The sequence below is a fragment of the Tachysurus fulvidraco genome, chromosome 13, assembly GCF_022655615.1.
Source record: "Tachysurus fulvidraco isolate hzauxx_2018 chromosome 13, HZAU_PFXX_2.0, whole genome shotgun sequence".
In the NCBI taxonomy this organism is placed as follows: domain Eukaryota; kingdom Metazoa; phylum Chordata; class Actinopteri; order Siluriformes; family Bagridae; genus Tachysurus; species Tachysurus fulvidraco.
This window is the reverse complement of record NC_062530.1, coordinates 10028757-10052339: the sequence shown is the minus strand read 5'-3', so window position 1 is coordinate 10052339 and position 23583 is coordinate 10028757. Positions and strand designations below refer to the sequence as shown.

General features: G+C 36.3%; 1 protein-coding gene across 9 annotated transcripts in view; it reads left to right on the top strand.

The window, feature by feature from the left end:
- LOC113656715 (SH3 and multiple ankyrin repeat domains protein 2-like) overlaps positions 1 to 23583 on the top strand; it is a 116474-nt gene that overhangs the window by 31208 nt on the left and 61683 nt on the right. For 8 of the 9 annotated variants that reach the window (XM_047822297.1, XM_047822296.1, XM_047822292.1 and 5 more), the window contains exons 2-7: positions 10305 to 10523; positions 13642 to 13845; positions 14235 to 14306; positions 16048 to 16156; positions 17954 to 18105; positions 18787 to 18954. In XM_047822297.1, the coding sequence (XP_047678253.1) occupies positions 10308 to 10523; positions 13642 to 13845; positions 14235 to 14306; positions 16048 to 16156; positions 17954 to 18105; positions 18787 to 18954 (921 nt within the window). In that variant the 5' untranslated portion in view covers positions 10305 to 10307. Of the gene's footprint in view, positions 1 to 10304; positions 10524 to 13641; positions 13846 to 14234; positions 14307 to 16047; positions 16157 to 17953; positions 18106 to 18786; positions 18972 to 23583 lie in introns of those variants that run through there. The other variant, XM_047822298.1, reaches the window with a different exon arrangement.

Here is a 23583-nt window from a genome sequence, read left to right as displayed (position 1 = left end):
GCAATGGAAGAAGGTGGTCTGGTCTGAACCAGGTTTTCTTTTACGTTATGTGGACAGCTTGGGCCATATGTGTCACTTAGGCATGAGATGGCTCCAGGATGAATTATGGCAAGTAGCCAAGCTAGTGGAGGCAGTGTGACGCCCTGGGCAATGTTTTACTGGGAAACCTTGATTCCTGGTATACTTGTGGAAGATACTTTGACACGTACCACCTACCTAAACATTGCTGCAGACCAAGTACAACCACACTTCATGGCCACGCTAATCCTTAAAAGCAGTGGCTTCTTTCAGCAGGATATTGGACCTTTTTTTCACTCTTCGAACCCCCAATCCGTGCTAACCACTAAGCCACCGTGCCCCCCTGATATTGCACCTGATCACAAAAAATGTTCAGCAATTAATCGAGGAAAATGACAATTCCTACACAATATTAGGCAGGTGGCTTTAATGTTATGGCTGATCGGTGTATACTGTATAGAGTATGTGGAAGGGAAATATATAAAATGTTTTTACTCACTTACTTCACTTAATCCATTGTGTCCTGTGGATATTGGACAAACCCAGTAGATTACCATCTGTTTTTATCTTTGGTGATGTTTTTTGCTTCCCCAAGATAAGGAATTTTTTCTGTAGGTCTGTTGTTAATCCCCTGGACCAGGTGTTCTTCGACCTTTTTGCTGTGTCCCTTGTGGCCTCCATTCCAAAGCTTCTTTAATGACCTGAGATTTTCTTTTGTCAATGTGTGACCTATCCATTTATACCCTCACATCTGTATTTTTCTGGCTACAGCTCATTTGTTGGTCCTTTGGTATTACACCATCTTGTTTTTACCCATGTCTCTGGTAGGTAGAATAATAAGAATTTAATATTTTGAATTGAATAGTTTTGTGTGATATTTTAATGCTTGTTGAGTGTTTCTTTTTCCGGCTGTTCTCACACATCCCATTTAATTTAAATCTTTTCCTCTTGATTAGTTTTTTGTATTTTGTGGATTGATGAATCGGTCTGCGCCTTGCAGTTATGTCTAGGTTGCATAGACTGTTATTGGCAGACCTGAAGGATTTGGAGGGACAGAGTGCAGATATCATTATCACTGAGTACCTTTAGACAAGTGTTTATTGTCCATTGTATGCATATGGCATTGTTATATCCTATTATCTGAATCAGTATAATAAGAATATCTATGTGTAAACAGAATTCAAGTTTTAGTCAAGAATTTAAAAAAAACCCTTCTGGAAAATTTTCAGAGTCTGCAGTGCTAATCTAACAACAGGAGGGTACTGTGAGTGGAGCTAAGAACAAAATCTCATTGAGTATTTCTGCTCTATTTAAGTTAAAATGACTTATTTTAGTGCCCTGCGATGTTTTGGCACTCCGTCCAGGGTGTATCCTGCGTTGATCCCCGATGACACCTGAGATAGGCACAGGCTCCCCGTGACCCGAGGTAGTTCGGATAAGCGGTAGAAAATAAATTAATTGATTGATTGATTGATTGATTAATGACTCATTTTAAATTTCAAATTTAGAAAGACATTTTGTCCATCTTGTAAAGTTGTATGAAAGAGACCCAAATCCTTTGCTGACAGCCATCTTTAAGAATCAACACCCATTCATGTTGCTAATTTCCTGTTCACCCTGTCACATAATCAGTATTTTCTTATAAATATGGCTACACACCAAGCATTAGGTTTTCCATTTTTGATGCCAAATGACATATTCAGATTCCTCAAAGAAGTCAAGTTTCCCCTGTGGTGCAAAGGACTGTGGGATGCCGCCTTAGTGCTCTTGACTAATCAGCAGATTATTGCTGGCACTTGAGGTTTTCTTCTTCAGATGACACTGTTTATCATCCATGTACTTTAATTATCTCTATAGAATTGGGTCAAAAATCTTAAAGGGAGCGTCTAACAATTTCAGGCATCGTCAAGGTAATTAAAATTTGTACTCATACAACTATGAGTGTATATGTGTCCGTGAGCTACACCCATTTTCATGGGTAAATTGGAAGTAATGTGTTTTGAAATGTTTGAGCACTGTTACTCTCTGAATGCTTATTATAGAGAAGATGCAGAACCAATGCAATGTTTGAGTAGAAGTTTATTTTGTCTCTGAACTGTTTGTGTCTTAATCCTCAATGAGCAAGCTGCATGACAGAGATAGGAGAAACTCTCTACAATGGATATAATAAGAGTGGAATTTTGAGACAACTCAAGACTTAGCAGAAGGCCAAGCTTCCCCTAACGCAGGGCAGAGTTTCCCAAAAGTTAATATGATCTTAACTAGGAGAAAGTGTGTTATGAATGTAATGAATGCGCTTCCATTTAATTATGATCTTCTTGCTGTAATGCTTTTGGGAAACAATTATGGGAAGTAAATTATGAGTTATTTGTATATCACTCACTCTAGGAATTTAGTTTATATTTAGTATAAGTTGTTGATTATGTAATTACTGATAAAGATACCAATATAGTAGGGCTTACTAGAATCGGTATCCTGGACATGCTTTATGGAACAAGTAAAATTATGAGGTTGTGGGTTTCAAAAAAGTCTTGCACAGCCCTGGAAATGAATGGCAGGTTTTTTATGATTGATATAAAAAAAAAAACATTGGCTGGACATAGAACATAAGGGCATCATCAACAAATAGAGAAAAGGGGTCACCACCAAGAATATAACGTCCCATGGCGTCATACAGTATTCCAATGACGATGTGGTTACAGAAAATGAATGAATGATTGATGGATGGTTCCTGATTTGCACATTTTTAATTTGTAGCAAATTTCTATTCTGACTTTTATGTATATCATTGATTCATGTCTGTAGAAAAGGCATTATTGAATGAATAGTTTTCATTGAAGAATTTTCTTCATATGACTTATTCTTCATAAACCTTGTTTAACAAATTCTCAAATAACTAATGTCTTTAAAGTCTACACCTCATGACACCTTGGCATTTCTTGACCATGCTGTAATAATTGAGTATGCTCTTTAAAATTGTAGTCACTTTTTCTTCACAAAAGACTACAAAATGATCAAAACCTGGGCAAAGCGTAATTCCTTCAGTAACCCCTCATAGCATTATAAACCAATAAAAAACATCAAACAAACATTACTTCACAAGGTAAGTTTAGGTATCTTGTGGTCACCTTTTTTGGGGGGAGGTTTAGATTTTGTATCTTATCTTGTATGTTTTTTATTTTGTTGGCACACATACTAAAATAATAAAAGGATCTTTGTAACTGTTACCGTCACTTAATGACAATTAACGACCCATTTTTGTTCATACTTTCTTTTCACATTTTATTAAGCTGCCTACAATACATCAAGCCAAAAAAAAAAAAGTGATGTATCATGTACAATATATAGGTCTGTATATTATATATTGCTGTATAGCCATTAAACACATCAGCTTCCCATAATTCCTAAACCATAAACAACAGAGGTATTTCCATGTCCTGTTCATTACAATCAACCTTGAATACATTTTCAATGTGAGCAGCTGAGGCCGATAATCCAAAATAACGATTGTGCTTGGCTGAAGTGAATACTGTTTGTACAGCATTGATATATAGCATACCTGAATAAGCAGTATAACCATGAACCCTGTTTTTATTGTATCATGTCCTTCTTGTTTCTTTGATGTTGCTGAATGAGCATTAATAAGTATTTGCATTTCTATATTTATACATAGGTATTTTTCTTGGTCTTGAGTCACAACATGATACATTCAACCCACGTAACCTAGCAACACAATACAATTACAATCCTAATATACTAATATTACTCATAATATACAGATATATAAATATTGCACCTAATATTCAAATTTACACATTAAGCAAAAATTGTACGCTTAGTCGTAACGTTTACATCACTGCAGAGGTAGAAATAGAAGCAGGATGCAGGTCATGGTGCACTTTTGTAAAATATAATAAATGATAGCAATGATATAATGTAATTATTCTTAATTTATACATAAAATATTAATGAATATCAATAAAGAGTACTATTTGTACTATTTAAATATACATATACACATATAGTACTGTGCAAAAGTTTTAAGCAGGTGTTAAAAAAATGCAATAAAGCAAGAATGCTTTCAGAAATAAAAGTGTTATTAGTTTATTTATTTATCAGTTAACAAAATTCATTAATTTTTTCAAAAAGTAATTGAAAAGAAGACAAATCTAAATCAAATAAATACTTAATTACCATTTGCCTGCAAAACAGCTTAGATTCTTCTAGCGCACGTGCAAGTACACTTCTAGTACACTTACATACAGTTTTTGGATAAACTCAGTAGGTATGTTGTTCCAAACAAGTTTTAGAACTAACCACAGATTTTCTGAGGATGTAGGCTGCCTCAAATCCTTCTGTCTCTTCATGTAATCCCAAACAGACTCGATGATGATTCTTCTAGCACACTTGTACACTTGACTCGATGATGTTGAGATCAGGGCTCAGTGGGGCCAAACCCCTACTTTCAGGACTCCTTGTTCTCTTCGCTGAAGATAGTTTGGAATGGCATTGTCTGAATGCTTGGGGTCATTCTCCAGCTGCAGAATAAATCTGGGCTAATCAGATGCCTCCCTGATGGTATTGCATGATGGATAAGCATCCGCCTGTATATCTCAGCATTGAGGACACCATTAATCCTGACCAAATCTCCAGCTCCATTTGCAGAAATGCAGACCCAGACTTGCAAGGAACCTCCACCACACTTCACTGTTGCCTGCAAAGACTCATTATACAGCCAAATATTTCAACCTTCCATTTTTTGGACCTTTGGCCCCAGTTTTTCCATGAAGGCCACTTCTGTCCTTACCTCTCCGGACAGCAGATGGGTGTATGTGGTTTCCACTGTGTTCTACCGTTATTTGATGTGTCTTTCATCAGCTGCATTAAGATCCCTTGGCCAAATACTGCGTATTAGGTCCTCAACATTGCTCGTTTCTTTTTTAAATCTGCTTGAACAGCACATCTGGAAACCTCAGTCTGCTTTGAAATCTTTGCCTGAGAGAGTCTTTGCTGATGCATTATAATGACCTTGTGTCTGTTCCTGTGCTCAGACTTGGTGAATGACCTGTGACATGAAACCATCTTCCACAGCCAGTTTAATGTCTCCTACACAGTGGTTCTGACCTGCTCTTTGTCTAATGTGCTTTGGATGTTTGAACTATTCAATCAAACTCACCTACATTTGCATCCACAAGGTCTGTTTTCTGAATTGTTATTCTGTCTACATCCATGAATTGTATTAAAATGTCATTCTCCAGGACCAGTCTAGGACACATAGCAAAACCCAAAACAGAGACAAGACAATTATACCTGTTCACTTAACCATTAACATTAACCAATGAGATATACTATACTATTCGGTTTAAACTGTGGAGTGGCAAGAAAAGATTCCCCAGAGTTTACCTGTTCTTCTTTTATTATCATTATTGTGATGTATTGTCATTACTTTGATGTAACTGATCTGAAGCATTGATATGAAGCATAAACAAATACTATCAACAAACTGAAAGGCTTGTGTCAGTGTGCATGAGATTTATTAGTGGTATTTGAGAATAAAATGTAAGTCTCAAAGGTAAAAATTGGGATTTGAGAGATATGAGGCAGTTAGTAAGACAGTTCAGAACACTACAAGCCAGTGAAGATGCAAAGGCAAATATGTGTTATATATTTCTAGAGTTTTGGCCTCAGCAGTAAATTTATTTAATTCTATGTAGTTTTGGCTGTGATTTGTGCACACTATAATTTCCTAAAGTGTATTTTAGATTACTTTAGAGTCGAGGGGAAAAGGTCTTCATCATGATTGGAACACACAGAGTGTAATGGTAAAAAAAACAGGATTCATTTCAGATGAAAGACAGAAGCAAAGGAAGTTGAGACATGACAAGGCTCTTTCTTTTGTAGTCTGGCTTGATTGGAACGCATATAATCAGTCAAGACTAAAATAAGCTTGTAAAAATATTTCGAAGGGAAGCTTTGTGTAACTTAGAAAACTCTGTGTAACATAGAAGTAAAGAACGATCAAAATGCTGAGTTTTTTTTAAGTGCTTCTGCCATAATCGTACATATTCATATCCTACTTTGTATGTCTGGTTTAGGAAACAGGCAGACACTCAGAATGACATGTACCAGGAAACCAAAATGCAAGAGAGGGAACATAAAAGAACATGCTCATAGTCTGTAGTACTATAAGAGATGCTTGTTTATATAACTTCATAAAGAAAAATAAGAAAGCATTGAGTTCAGTAATAAGAGCTGCTGAATGTTGGACTGTATTTGCTTTGTGTAGAGCGATTCTGCAACAAACTGGAACAATATGCACAGAATAGGGGTTTATAGAAAATGAAACACACACAAACATTATGGATAGAGATGATGGTGGTAAAGTCTGTTTGATAACACAAAATAGAATGTGTAAACAGTCTCAGTGCTAGTGTGGCGATCACAGGAAGAGCGTGATTGTTATAGTATCTATGCAATTGAACGTCTGTCCGTGGTATGAATAAAAAATGAGTCATCTGATTTTCTTCTATCTGTTGCTCTTCATTTATTCAGCATATATCAAAAAAATGCTTATTGCACATAATTTCTCTAAAAAAAGACATTGTTGAGGTATCAAAGCTGCATGTAGATGTTATATACAGGTTTTTAGATTTAGTCTAAAGTAAAATTATTTATATAAAAAAGTCTAAATCATTTTAAGTATATAAATCTATTTAAAGTATTTGTCGGGTCTGAAGTAAAGGCATAATATCTGGGACAATACAAATACAGAACAGTATCCAGGTTGCATCAGTCCTACAATCACAGAATTGTGCTCTAGAATTTCAACAAAAAGAACTGGAACAGTTGAGAAACAGTTGAGGACAATGTTTTATTAGATATACCATAAAATATATTCAAAATCAGTCAAATCTAGTCAAAGCACAGACTGTGTCATGACCTGAAAATGACTGTCCACAGAAAAATAATGTACTGAATACTTGCTCTATTTGCTTGTTTGTTTCAACATATAAAATTAGCTCTACTACTAGCAAAAAGTATGTAGCTTCAAGTAGTCAGTAATAAAAGATAACACGATATAACTGTTACTGCTACAAATAACCATAAACACAATATTTCATTGCAGATATGTGTATTTTTACTAATAAGTATTCAACTTACCAAGATCAAGGTAGTGAAAACCATGATGCAGTATAGAAAGCACTAACTGACAGAAGCTCGATTACAGTAGATTAAGATCTGGGGAATCTGGAGATGAAGTCAACACTTTAAACACCTTGTCAAATCAATCTTGAACATTTTTTGCAGTGTGATTAGGTGCATTATCCTGCTAAAAGAGGCCACTAATATCAGGGAATGAAGAGTTGTACTTGGTCTGCAAGAAAGGTTAAATAGGTGGTACATTTCAAATTAATATCCACATGAATGTTTATATTTAAGGACCTAAGATTCACTTAGAGCAACCCACTGCCTCTGCCAGTTTGTCTTCCTAATAAGTGAGGTACCTGCATCCGGCTGTCCATATGATGTAGCATCAAATTAAGCCAGCATGAACCTTTACTGCAATTTGTGCTACAGTAGCTCTTCTGTGGGATCAAACTATGTGGGCTAGTCTTCACTGGTCCCCAGAAATACACTCCAGCAGACCTGCTGTTTTGGAGACGCTCTGACTCAAACATATAGCAATCACACTTTGTATCGACAAAGTTGCTCAGATCCATTTTTCCAGCTTCCAACATATCATCTTTAAGAACAGTTCTTATATATCTAATATATCCCATTTCTTAAAAGGTGCAATTGTAATCATTTAATCAAAGTTATAAACTTCGGCTGTAAGTGGTGTTAACGTTATGACTGAACAGTGTATAATAGCAGTGTACCAGTCAATTCACTGGAGATCAGGAACAGCATTACAATGGTTATGATGAATTAATTAAAAAAAAAAAAAACTATAGCAACAAATAGACCAAGGAATTGTATTAAAATGTCTGAATCTCAGCTTTATATATAATCATACAATGATGTATAATACTAAAATAATTACTGTTTCATGTCAGTTGTATTTACAGACAAAAGCATTGTGGGGTGTGTTAGGACTCGCATTTAGGAAGGATTACTGCAATTGTGATTGTGGTTGATGTAAATCAAAAATGTAGTCACCCACATTGTCTCCATGAAGAGGAACTTATCAAATGTCTTAAAAGTCTCACTTCACTCCACATACTCCCCTGATCCAATAAAAGTCTGAACAATAGGTTTGCTTTACCTCACACACTATTCATGAACCGTCTATAAACTCGACTGTGATTCCAGCACCATGACGACTGAGCCATGCATTTCCAGGATAAGCAAAAAGAGAATGTCAGACAGTGAGCTCTGACCTTTGGCCAGTCTTATGAGTCACAGAGATAGAGCAAAAACAACACAACACACATACACACATACAAATCTATCACTATTATTTAATCTTTTGTGTGTGTGTGTGTGTGTGTGTGTGTGTGTGTGTGTGTGTGTGTGTGTGTGTGTGTGTGTGTGTGTGTGTGTGTAAATGTAATAAACCACCAGACCCTTTTCCCTCCTTGTAGTGTATGTCTGGTCTTGTTTCCACGAACAAAACCTTTTCAGCCATATTTCAGTATTTTCTTTTTCGGTTAAAACAGTGTTATTTTCACATTCGCTAGCCAAAAGTAAACCTTATCAGATATCTGGATATCTAATATCCGAACTATTAATGTGATCAGTTTCATTTTTTCTTAGACAACCTGGAAGTCCTGATCACCCTGACAAAAATTAATCATATAGACATCAAATTTAGTAGGGACTCCTAATCAAAATACTTTTTGTCACTTTTTTTTGTTACTTTTTGTAAATCACTCCATAGCCCAGAAATCCTAAACTCAACCATTTTCAGCCTGCTATTAAAAAGGATTACAAGCAGCAAGGATGCAAATTTTGTGTGTGTCACAACAATTATTGCACCCGTATCTCATCCCCCAAGCACAAGACACCAACTGCAGACCGCCAATAAAACCATGCCCCCAACTGCTACAGTCTCATTTTGCTTCCAACAATCAGGGCATCTGTCTGACCGCTTTAGTTTCCTATTGTCATATTCAGTCATGAACTCTTGAACCCTCATACCTGTAACAAACTGTTCCCATGTCCCACAAATTTACTGTATATATGCGAGAGAATAGATACACACGCACACACACACACATACACACACTTCATTTACAGCCTCTCTGCAGTTCCATATTGTACGTTCCTTCCAATTACACAATTCAAACTGACTGAGGATAAAAGAAGAAATGAGAGAGAATAACATTCCGCTCCAAGGATTTCATTCTACTGAACGAAAAAGCACAGAAATTATTATATATTGAGTGGACTTCTAAAGATGCCCCAAAAACCTTTCTAATGTAATAGATTACCTTTACAATCCAAAAATGGACTTAAATGGGACTAATTGATTGTGTATATAAAACACAAACTAAAAAGAGCAATAATTTAATATCATCTTCAGCTTGTTAGTGTCTTATTAAAAATGAATAGCTCATACAACCTAAAAGATTCTTTAGATTTCACCGTGAGCAGATGCCCAAAATAAAATATTGAAATGGATCCATGTAAATCCTGGATCATGTAGAAAGCCTGTAAGCATACTCGCTTCTCTAATCATGTGGATTCATATTTTAATACTCTGTGTTTTCATGATTTTTTTTTGAGTCTTAATCACTGCAAATCTCTTCATAATTTGAAATGCATACTAATTATGCTAAACAGCATCCCAACACGTTTATTGTCAACAAGATGCAGATTTAATCAGACATTATTGCTTTTTAAGCGACTGAGCAACAATTTATAAAGCATGCTTTTGTTTGGTATCTTATACTGTAGTTTGTTGTGATTGCCTTTATTTATGTGGAGCATAATGAATTTGTCATTATTTCAACTTCAGTTTCTAAGCTACTGTACATTTGCTCTTGATGAAGATGGCAGGGGAATGCAATTGATAAGCACTTTTTATTTTTGTACTTAAGTCCACATCAGTGAACCGTTGATGTATTTGACACAAAAGACCTCATGTTAAAACTAGAATTAATTTCTTTGTGTACTTTTTGACCATATAGTGCACAGTTATAGAAGGAAAATAATTTCTATCTATTTCAACGTTTAATCACAACTCAATGTCCAGGGCTATAGAAATAAATTGGAATTTAATTTTATTATCATTAGAAAGTAATTATATTAGAAAATGAATAAAAGTGTGTGTGTCTCTGCAGTGTATGTCCTATACTATGCCACGGAGTCCTACATCCAGTGAGGATGAAATGGCTCAGAGCTTTTCTGATTATTCTGATGAGTCCATCTCTGGGAGCTCTAAAGAGGACGCAATCTATGAGAGTATAAAAGTGCCGACTGAGATGCAGCTGAGTTTCATGGAGGACTTTCAGGGCAATACAGTTGTCATCAGGGTCATTATTCCAGATCTGCAGCAGACGGTGAGTTTTGTGTGTGTATATGTGTGTGTGTGTGTGTGTGTGTGTGTGTGTGTGTGTGTGTGTGTGTGTGTGTGTGTGTGTGTGTGTGTGTGTGTGTGTGTGTGTGTGTGGCAGGCTGGCTGTCTGGGTATCTGAATATTGAGAACAGAATTATTTGACAACAGATGTGTTTTTGAGGACAAAAAACATCTTACATAAACATACAATTTGAATTATAAACGCTTTTATATCAGCATATACAGTAGGTATCTGCATGTGGAAATTGCCTGTGTACGTTAATTTGGGTTTTTTTTTTTTATATACTGTATTATAAATAAAAATAAAAAAAATCATTTTGTTCAGAGTCTTAGATACTTAACCTAATGTTTCAACAGTCAAACATTGTTGAAATAAATTTGATAGTTGAGACAGAATACTAAAAAATTTATTTCGCTCCAGTACAACAGCAAGTCTCAAACTTGCATTTGAGTACATTTCCTTCAGCCCCTTGCACAATCTCCAATCAAGGACCTAACCTTGCTCAAAATCACTAGATTCCTAATGGAACTCACATTCAATAATGACCCTCACTTCCTACATGACAGCGCCTCTATGATGTAACTGCCTTCTCGTTGCACAACCTGACAAATACAATGGAGATCCTAATGTTCAAGGTACACTACTACTGTACAGAACTCTTGAAAGTGCTTGAGAGATCAAGTCAGCCAAAGACAAGGCATCTCACTTGCTACTCATTGGAAGAGCACTTGAGTTGGCTACTGTTATTCAGATGAATGAGATATTATGCAGTCATAAGACACAGAACTGATTTGAAACATGTTTCATCACCCTACCTACTGTATGGCAGTGAAAAGCAAGTGAACTTCCCATGTCCTTCAACACAGCCAGCAGTCAGCGACTAAATATGTCTAAGAGTTTCACAGATTGGCTACTTGAATCAGTCAGATCAAACCTGCACTCATAGAGTTGGCTTGCTGTGACAGCGGGATGTCACTAGACCCGTCATCAGTTTGGCCAATTTCCAAGGCAAGCTCTTCCACTCTGAGTTTTTTTTGTTCCTGCCAACATCAACAATGAGATTCCTCCAGCTCCTGAGCCCATGTAAATCACCCATATTAACCTATAAATCTGAAAAGAAATCAGAATACTCTGGAAAGTGGTCTCCGCTATTACTGTGGGGAATCCATACTTCAAAAAATGATTTCTGACAATAATATTTCAAAAGTTCCAGTGAGTCCAAAAACACCGTCCTTTATCCTACCTCCTTACAAAGCATTTACACATTGTGCTTTCAGGTTCTATGCCACCTAGACATCTACCCACTGACTTCTCTGAAGCACAACAGCACCAGACCTTCTATCTCTACTTCAAGTGAATCTTTCTTCATACAGAAAAAAGAGGGGAATCCTCATCGCTGCATATCTTACCATCACCTGAACCAAATCACAGTTAAATATAGATAGCTACCACTGCTTCTGCCCATAGGCCAGCGAGCACTTAGACCATGCTCATGCTATTCATGTTTCAGATAAATGGAGTGTGTCATTAGAGAGGCTTAAAGCATTGTTGTTGCATAATGGAAGTGTTTTGCCATCAATGTTTCAGTTGTTCAATGTATAAGGTGGTATAAGATGGTAACTATGACAAGCATCAATGGAAGCTTTGTGATGACTTAATGGTTGCTGCTCTCTTAATTAATACAGACACAAAACACTACTGTTTTCTCTGCAAATGAGATAGTCACGCCAAAGACTCCCATTACACTGAATTACACTCCCATTAGATGAAAAGTGTTCACTTGCTCAATCAAGAAAGAGTTTTTTATTTTTTTACATTTTTAATGAAGATGATGAAGAAGAAGTATTAACCCAAATGGTGAGGTGTTGAAATGTTATCATGTAAAGCAACCATAAAAACACTTAAAGAATATCTTGGTTTACAGTTATCAGTTACAGTTCAACTCTACTTGTCAGGAAACAGGGTGTCTTTACAGGTAAAATCCAGACTCAAATAACAAATACAAAAACAAAACAAAGCCTGACAGAACGCCCCCTGGTGTCCAGACAGGGAATAGTCCATATCTGTCCTATCTACACCATACTCAAATATAGCACTTATTCAATTCAAAATCAGTTTGTATTTCAATATCACACACAGGTATGTGTAAAATATAGAAAATGAAATATTTTTTTAAATAAAACAGTAGCTCTTCAATTGCCAACACTCTGTTTTCTTTCGGAAGAATGGTGAATTTCAATTTGTTTGGAGGTGCCTTCTAACCTTTCTCAGATTGCTGAGGTGGAAGGGTATACTATTTTTCCACATGCTTTCTCCATAATGATTCACTTTTTTGAAGAAAAATAACTACATATTGAAATCTGCAGTGTTTGTTGTCACCTGGGGTTATGTGGTTTGTTTATAGAGGTTGTTGAGGACCACCTAATCGAAGAAGACTGTACTTTTTCTTCACATATATGTAGCAGAATGATAATGAGATGAGAGAATCTGCTCATTTAGTGAAATATATATAAATATAGATACCAGATGCCAACTTAATAAAGACTTTTGATGCTTATAACATAGAAATCCTTCTACTAGGGCTACAGGCAGGTAGAAGTAAGCTCAGTATCTTTTCCTGTTTGTTTAAAAAAAGAAATAATCGGTGGCCTAGCAAACCAGTAGTGATGTATTCAATGATAGAGGCTTCAAAGCACTTTTTTATGTCCCTCTGGATAAGGGCATTTGCCAAATGCTGCAAATGTATATGTAAGTTATGCAGTAACTCTTAAATCAGCAGTGCAGTGAAATACCTTGGTCGGATTATTGACTCCAGTCTCTCATTTGACATTCATTTGTGTTATATTACTAAAACAGCCTTATTATTTCAGAAGTATTGCTAACCAAAAAAAAAATGATACAAACAGTATAATACATATAATGCTGCTAAACAGCCCCATGGTACGTTGTTTTATCATTGTTTTATTGGAGTTTTGCATGGGTTTCTTAATGATTCTCTAGTTTTCTCCCAATATCCAAAGCCCAGCTGGACTATATATTTAGCAGTTTCAGAAATTATAATGACAGGAATCTGAAATGACAGTATTTTCTTCCCAAACAGAAATGTATGAGGTTTGATGTGGACTCGACAGTTTGGGCAGCAAAGCAGCAGATCCTTTGCACTTTGAGTCAAAATTTAAAGGACGTGCTGAACTATGGCCTCTTCCAGCCAGCCAGTGATGGCCGAGATGGAAAGTTCCTGGATGAAGAGCGCCTGCTCAGTGAATATCCACAAACAGCTAGCCAAAACATCCCAACTCTGGAGGTAAAAATGGAGAAACTGTCTCTCTTTATAATTGTACTGTATACACTATAGTATAGTGAATATTTTTTTTTGTTTTTTTTTTGTATTATATATATATATATATATATATATATATATATATATATATATATATATATATATATATATATATATACACACACACACACAATAAAGAGTTTGACTTTACATGATGCAGGGGTGCAGGGGTTTACTGAAAACCGTTAAATCTTCTGATTACATTTGAATTATATTCGCACATGTAATAGAGCCCTGAAGTAGATCTCACAGCTACCAATCTATTACAGGAGAGCAGCTATAGTATGGTTAACAGTTGGATTGGATCTTAATACCTTTAAAACAACTGCAGTGTTCTCTGGTCTCTTTTACAGTTTCGGTATAAAAGCAGAGTGTATAAACAACCAAACGTAGACGAGAAGCAAATTGCCAAATTGCACACCAAGGTAAGTTAGAAACATGCCCCATGGCACTTTAAGGTCATTACACCAATAACCATGTCTGCAATTCAAGAAGCCTATTTTTGCTACTTACACAAACAGCATGCTAAATTACACAATATCATACTGATGCTTCATTGTGCAGTCTAGGCCTACTGTCAAAAATGAACATGGGATATATTTCAGTCTATGGTCCTACTGCAGCAACAGCAGTCCAATCAGTTGGTCATAATTCCAAACTCTGTGAAAGTGCTACCTGCCACTGGGCATAGCATTGAAGATTTTCTAGCTAATACATTTGACGTAGTCTTGTGCAAGGGGGAAAATATGTTTTATATTAAAATCTCAGCATGCAGTTTTCAGCTATTTGCACTTTATTAATATTGACCGAAAAAAGAGAAGCTATTGCTCAGTGCTTTATCTATTTAACACTTTTGATTCACGGTGTGAACTGAAAACTGTCATGGTGTGATTTCTGGCTTGCTATGTGCAGCATGTGGCTTCTGTTTTAAAATAAGCTTCACTATTCACATTTACTGTATAATTTCCCAGGGCTATAAGTATAACTTTCAAAGTTGATGTCAGGAGTAAAAGAAGTTTCAGGAGTTGTTACATGGAAGCTATAAAATATTGTAATATATGTTGTAACAATTTTAATACCTTAAAGTAAATGTTAAATAAATAATTTCACATAAACTGTGAAAACAAAGAGACAAAATGTATATTTTACTGTGTTTACTCCTTGATTGTTGCCAGATATTTCTTGCTTTCACTATGGCACCTTGATTCTAAACTGTCTAAGGGAAATGTGGGTCAAGGTAGGGTAATATTTCAAGATAGCTCAACTCCCTATGCAATTTACTGTAACCAGCACAATGAAACCACTGCCTCGTTAAAAAAACAACAACCTCTGCTACAGTACACAGGAAAACAGTACACCAATTTCAGTAGTGAACGAAAATAATCAAACATAATTTTATACAGGTTTTGTATATATAAACATGTTTTCCTTACGTTGGTTTGGGGGTTTGATTTCTGTCTCTACCATTCGTTCACAGAGTTTGCATGTTCTTCTTGTGCATCAGCGGTTTCTTCCCCAGTCCAAAGACATGTTTTGTAGGCTGATTGGCCTCTCTAAATTTGCTTATTGTATAATTGGGTGCATGAGGATTGGCAAACACCAGTGAGGATTGGCACTATTTCCAGTGTGTCCCCTGTCTTCAGCCTTGTGTCCCCTGGTAATCCTCCAGGTTCCTTGCAAACCTTTGTAGCATAAACAGTACAGAGAATAGATGGATATTTATTTTTTTATTGATTTGTTTTTGTGTGCTTGATTTAACACATCATCACTAACAACACTGCTAGCTAAAGAAGACAGCCATAGTGTAGATTATTGAGAAAACAAAATAAATTTAAATGATTGCACTATAAGTGTGCAAAATAACAAAATTGGAAATAGTGAAGGCAGTATGAATACTTTCTGAATGCACTGTCTGTAAATATTAGCTCATGTGAATCATATGTGACCTTCATTTGCTTCCTTTTACTTCTCCTGTTTCTTCCAGTTTTTTTTTTTTTTTTAATGTGTATGGGGAGCTGTTCTGTTACCTATTTATAACTGGCCCGAAAAATACAGGAAAAGTCTCTCTTGCTCTATCTATCTATCTATCTATCTATCTATCTATCTATCTATCTATCTATCTATCTATCTATCTATCTATCTATCTATCTATTTGTCTTACTTTAGGCCAATCTGAGGAAGTTTATGGATTACATACAAAACCGCCAGTCAGAGAAAATCTCAAAAATGTTGGATAAAGGACTTGACCCGAACTACCACGATTCAGATACAGGAGGTACACCCCCTTCAAACACACACTGAATATAAGACACAGTAATACACAGTGGAACTGCTAAATTTATCATTCTTCATCGCATGGATCTAACAAGTAGAACTTTTTGCAAGACAAGTAACAGGTGTATTATTGTGTTTTATCTAATACATTTTTCATACAGTAAGAGTTCATTCAAGTCCACTTGTTTCAAATTTTCAAGAATTATCAAGAGTAGGTTGAATGCTACATAGGACTGCGGTGGCTCTTTCAATCTTGTATAACCAAACAACTCCTTGAGATATTCTATTAACATCAGGTAGTGAGGTATTATGCAGTATTCACAATAAATACTGTACTTCATACAGCAAGTAAACCCTAAAACATTTTAGCCAATCTAGCATGTTTTGACTTGCAAAGAGTCCTATTGACTATATATGGCAGTCAAAGAACCACAGCTACTTATGTAAATATCATTTTCTTTCACCACTTTCACTTTCTTCAGGAACTAGTTTAAAAGTTTTAAGGTTGGCAGGAAATTGATATTTTCTTTGGCAAGGGTAAACAGGTCAATAGAAGCCCCTGTTTTGTCTGTGTTTTATAATCAACTTTGTCCATGACTGAACTTCCTGGGACAGAGTAAAGACTTTGATATGTTGAGATCTTAAACTCAGTAAGATTGGGAATAGGGCCAGAAGTTTCATTTGTACTCAATTTTAGAGCACTCCTTAGTTAGATATAGACTCAATGCCTTCTAGAAGCCGGTATGGTGAGCTTGGCTAGTGTACAACTAGAGAAGAGGCAGTGAATGCCATTCTTGTGGATGCTGCTTATCCACCTGTGGGTAGAGTTTAAGTTTATCACAAGAAACCTTTCCATGGGAAGTATGGCAGTGTTCATATGCCTCCTGAGACTGGGGTTTGGGCTATGAGGCTGACAGTGCACTCACCACAACAAAGCCCCAGACAGAGGGCAATACTGTGGCCTCCCTTGCACAGCTCCCTCCAGAGACTGACAGGGTGGCCTCCTTACCTGAGCTCTAGCCCGAGGCTGATGAGGTGGCCTTCTTTGTTGGCTAGAGGCAGACGGCATGGCCTACCAAATCCAGCTAATGCCTGAGGCTGATGAGTTGGTCTCATATACTGTATCATACTCCTGTCTGAGGCTTATGGTAGAGCCTCCCCAGGGTCTATGTCAACAGACCCCTTCTCAGACTTGCCATTTAACCTTGATGAGGCTGTCCACAACTCATCACCACCTTCTCAAAGTGTCCTATGTCTTCGTCAGTGTTCTGCTGGAAGATGCAAGCATAACAGACAGTGCCTAACATTTTTTCATAGGGTTTGAATAGACATTCTGCCCAGAGAGGCAGGATTGCTCGAGGGAAATTTGGCATTTTTAGAGCAGTGCTAGATAGGTGAATCTGTCAGGAAGCGAAACCCCCCAGGCTGAGAAATCGCTCAGTACACGTAGCAACTCACATCACTATAATGCATTCAGCAATATGAGCCTTTGAGTTTGATTCTGAGCTTGTCTCCACCCATGTCCTATGACTGGTTGCTTTATTGACATTTTCTTATTGCATCAACTTGTTTTGAGTTTACCATTAGTTAGTAAAAATAGTTATATACTTTAATTTTAAATTTACTCTCATTTATAATTGTTTGTGACAAAGTATACGCTCATTTATGTTCCGTTGTGATGATACTAAGCCAATGATCTGTTTATGCTTGCCCAGTTTTCAATTTGTTTTTCACCACACCCGTTTCTCCGATCCATTAGACAATCTGTCTAGAACGTATGTGTGTGTTTCCTAAACAGAGACACCCCTGACATCCGCAGCTCACCTGGAAAACATGGGTGACATCATTAAGGTGTTAAAGAATGGAGGAGCTCATCTGGACTTCAGAGCTAAAGATGGCATGACATCCTTACACCGAGCAGCTCGGGCTAACAACAAATACACATTAATGGTAAGGAAGGGCAGAGGTTGTGCTCAAAATGGATATACTGTGTACCCTATTGTGTATACTGTATCCCATGCTGCGTCAAAAGAAGGGAGCATCGTTGGTGTCCTTCAACCAACACTGATTCTAGCAACTGACAGCTTACCTCTCAGTTTTCCATGCACCATGCATCTCTCTCCTCTTTTTGGTGAGGGATATTGCAGATGTTCACTGTCCACACTGCTGTTTCAGCACTCCAGTGGGAGTTGAGTGAGGAACAATTTTGGGACAGTTGGCAACTGTGTGAGCTCCACCATCACACTGGTTTTATGAACTTGTTCAGTTATCTTCAGGGGCCTTCCAAGTCAAAAGGTCTGACTTCGGTAGAACAACCTTGGGATGTGGTCAAATTCAAAGCAAGATAGTGTACCCTAGATAATAATTGAATAATTTCATTTAATTTAATCATTTGCTTCAAGTATTGAGTCCTCTAAGTATTGAGTTTTCTTTTTGTATGTAGTGCCTAGTTTGCATTTTGTGATGCAGTGGTGCATCATTTGAATGTCTTTTCCATTCTATATGTGTTAATGTTATTCACACACTACATACTGCTTATGGGTATTGTTTAGTACAGCGAATACAAATATTTTTTAGTACATATACAAATATGATTCTCAAAAAATAACACAATCCTTACTTTCCCGTCAGACTCTGCTGGAGTTGGGAGCATCACCAGATTATAAGGATAGCCGTGGTTTGTCAGCACTGTATCACACAGCCATGGTCGGTGGAGACTCAGGCTGCTGTGAGCTTCTTCTCCATGAGCATGCCAGCATCAGCTGCCAAGATGAGAACGGCTGGCACGAAGTTCATCAGGTGACCTTTGACCTCTGGTATAGTACAATCATTGTTGAAAGTACCAAGAATTGTTTTTATTTCATCAGTTATTTATTTATTTATTTATTTATTTATTTATTTATTTATTTATTTTAAGTTAAATGTCAAATGTTCTATTTCTGTTCTTCTTCACTAATATATGTGAGGTATATTGATTGTAAGTGTGCTAATATATTTATAAAGGTTAATATCACCATGCAACATAAAAGCAAACAAGAAAGTATTTTCTCTTCACTTTGTTAGCTATTTTGTTTTAGAACATTAATTTGTTTAAGGTCATTCTTTTCTATGCCAGAGCACATTAACCCTGATTACTGCATGCAATAAAACACTGATGCACCACAGGGCAAGTCAAGCCTCAAGTCTCGAGGGTGTGGTCAGGGGAGGGGGAATATTCTAAATATAATTACAAAATGTCCAAATAATTAATTTGGAAAATGCAGCTCACTCAGTAGTAGTTGCGGTCCTTTAATGTGTGACCTGCTATCTTGCTATTCTAACTGAAATACTTTCTACTGAGTTCTACTGAGAAGTATTAAAATACTTTGCTGGTAAATGAAACATAGGTTTTGGTTTATTAACCATGCTATATGCAATTTATCCATGAGGATGAATATGTATATGCTGCATGTGCACCCTAGTGGTAAAGGAAAAACTGATTATGAGTCACTTTCTTTCCCCTTGTTGTCAGTCACATCAGCATAATGATAATGTAATGACTGATTGTGAGGCTCACAACAATTTGCAGGCAGATAATGCAGTTGTAATTGTATAAACGGCACATCTACAGTATTATAACTCTGCTGAGAGTGAGGATTTTTTGCTCCAGTGAAATATTAGTTGATCTCTACTATAGCCCAGTCTGCATGTCTCAATTAACTACATCAATGTTTGAATTGTTACTAGGTTTTCATCCACTGTTTGTTTCCTACCCTACCAGACTGTGGTGTTAGCATTTAATCTACCAAGTATCTGCATCATGCATTTATGTCATACCATTTTTATTTACTGGCTTACCTTAAGTCATGGTATAAAATGAAATCTCGTTTGTCTACACAGAGTCATATGCATGTAAAGAAGCCCTTATATAAAATTTGACTTTTGACAAGTCTTTTGTTTAAATAATAATAATAATAATAATAATAATAATAATAATAATAATAATAATAATAATAAAAAATTTTAAGGCAGACATTTATTATAGATAATATGTTGATTCAATGTACAGATCTTGCTAAATTTCAATGTTCACTTATAAGTATTTTGTTAACCTTTGTGAATTTATTTAGCATTAAATGTAGTTTCAATGTAATTTGAACAAAAAAACAACTGACATTCTTTCAACCACATTTCAACACTGAAGATTAGTCATGTGCCAGCTGAGAGGGTTGTTAGCCACAGGCATATTTCCACTAGAAATCAGGGACAGGTCTGGCATTTCAAAACCAAATATGATCTGAATAACAGTGTGTGTCTTACATGTGTTCATAACTCTCACACTCACACTGTAGAAGTGAATATGATTATTCAGAATTCAACCGATTCAAACTGTGCATGATTTTTTTGTTGTTGTTGTTGTCGGTGTTTTCTAGACAGCTTACCAGCTTCAGGCAGGGTTTCAGGCAAATTCATGCTAGTCTTTTAATGTGCATCATATTAATTGAACAGCTGTCGTGAAGCATGGACACATGAACCTCTTTAAAATAGACACATTTTTTCTTTCTTCCTTTTTTATTCTGTCTTTTTTATGAGGAAATATGTTAACACTGGTGCACATGTCCAAAATGGCGGTGTCCAAAATATTTTACCTGGCAACCCGGCTCATGAAACAAAGATCAAGTTTACTAATAAACTTTAGATGCATTATTAGTTTGTGGAGTGATTTGTTCCATCTGACCTAAACACAGCCTTACTGAGCTCCAGAAAAAAAACATATTTCTATAATATTTTTGGACAAACTATAGAAATCATTTTATTAATTGGCCTGCAGCTCCATACAGCCTATGAGGACAGCTCTCTGTGCACAGGGAAGGATTTATCAGGTGGGGTCTCCAAAAATAATGTTTTGCGTTATTCTTGAAAAATCATTCTTCATGGTTATTAAACGAATATCTTCCTGGGAAATCATTTAATCATTATAATGAAATCCTTCTTAAAGGAACCAGAAGAACTCCAAGCATGTCCAGCTTTATAGAAGATTCTGACAGCATTTGTTAGCCTCCAGTGAACTTTCCGGTTCTTTCTGGAATGTACTGAAACAAACCCAAAAATGAAATTAAATATGATTAAATATGATAATATGGCTGTTGTTGTCAGTTGTGAAGAACAGTTTCTTGATTTGGGATTCAAAACACAGTTGCTTGCTTAGTCTGATTGGAGAGAAGACTGAAAATTTTCTAGAAATTTTTCAAGAAAAATGATCCAGTGCACAGTGGTTTTGGGCAGGGGATAAAACACTGCTGCTTTAGACTATATCCACTTCTACAAAAACAGATACGAAAATTTTGCACTGAAAATTTTCTATACAAATCTGTCTATAAATGATGTATACACTGTACTAGCAGCACGAGTTTACTTCTGCATGTGTTAGGTGTATGTTCTACTTTCTTCTTCCTGTCACCTGTTTCTCGTTTAGCTCTCGTGTTTTTTTTTTACCTCAGTTCTTATTCTCTGTTTACTGTGTACCCACCTAGGACTAGTTAATATCAGTTTGCTGCCAATTCGTTTTCATTAAGCCTTTGTGTTTTTGGATTGTTTGCGATTCGAGTGTATAATAAAATCTGCTCCATCTGCACTTCCGTGTTTCAACCCACGTCATATGACAATACCTCTGCATTATACACAGAAAATGCTACAGAACAATGCTACATATTTTATAAAATATCAAAAAAAGCAGACACAACTTTAGAGAAAGCCATTGTGAGAAAGCTAAGCTTTGTCTGTCTGTGTGTCGGAACCTTTAAACACTAAATGTTAATGTTTTGAAGCTGATAACCTTCTCCTACAGACTGACTTCCAGCACATTTTGTCCATGTGTGTGCATGTGTGTGTGTGTGTGTGTGTGTGTGTGTGTGTGTGTGCGTGCGTGTGTGCGTGTGCGTGTGCGTGTGTGTGTGTGTGTGTGTGTGTGTGTGTGTGTGTGAGCACTGTAAATAGTCCTATGAGACCTCTAGCGATGATTGGGTAGTGTGATGCTGCCAAGAACCCAGCAAGAGATTAGTTCACAGATATTGCAAATGACCAGCAACACACTGTTAACCAGTTAGAGACTATTGTAAAAACTGTTCTGAAACAACCTGGAATGAGCCAGCATGATTTATTGATTTCATATTCACTAACATGGACAGTTTTAGAAACCCTGATGAAGGATTTAGTCTATATCAGTGCACAGCTGATAACTTCCACAAAATAGACTTCATATTAAAACTAGTATGAATTTCCTGGTTACACGCCATCTAGTACAGATTTATTTTTAATGGCACTGTTTATGCTACTGTTTAAGTCTGGTTCTTCCTCATAGTAAGTAAGGTTTTTCCTCATATCGTCTCAGGGAGTTTTACTTTTCTTCAACTACCTTTGTCTGGTTTACAAAGAATAAGTTTATGTAAAATTTCTGTCCTGACTCTATATATTACTATAAATCTGCTTTGTGTAAACATCCAGGGTTTAAAGCACTGTACAGATAACATCACATTTTTTGAGTAACTGGGGTGAAGATCTAGGATACCATAAACCTCACATAACTTCTCAATGCTAGCACAATGGACCAATAAATGCTGGCAATTATGAATCTTTTCATCTTTTTAATAATCGTTTAAACATCTTTTTAATAATCGTGGGAAGCTATGTGTCAGATGGTCTGTGTGTATGAGGCCAGTAGAGAGTAAATCCTGACTGACATTTCGACATTTAATGTTGCTGTGTTCACTTACACTGCTACCTTTTTTTAGTTATTATTTTAGTATAACAGCACAGTGTGTTATTCTAATTACACAGCGATTTGATCATTACAGTGTTTCATTTATTAATGAGTAACATCTCATGCATTTTAATCATTTACAGTTTAATTTAATGTTGTGGAACAGTCAAGAGAAAAATGAGTTTCTATACTGAGTAATGTTGATAAACCTGTGATAAATAGTCATGATGGAGAGAATAATGATGAGAGAATGACTATTTATCACAAATCATACAACGTATTGACTCACAAATCATACAACGTATTGACAAAGCAGTCAAAAAAATAAATAAAACAGCCATATCAATGTTTGTATCTTTTATAGCACATTTAATTAAAAAGTCTTATTTTCACATTATTGCCATCTCTGTACTCAATTAGGCAATTTGGGCAAACCCAGCTGTCTTCAAACGACACCCTGGACACACATGCTCACACACATACACACACACACACACACACACACACACACACACACACACACACACACACACACACACACACACACACACACACACACACACACACACACACACACACACACACACACACACACACACACACACACACACACACACATTTCTCAGTTCTCAGTCATCAGTCAATGCCACTCACTCATGAACAGCCGCACAAGTTGTCTGTTACCAAGC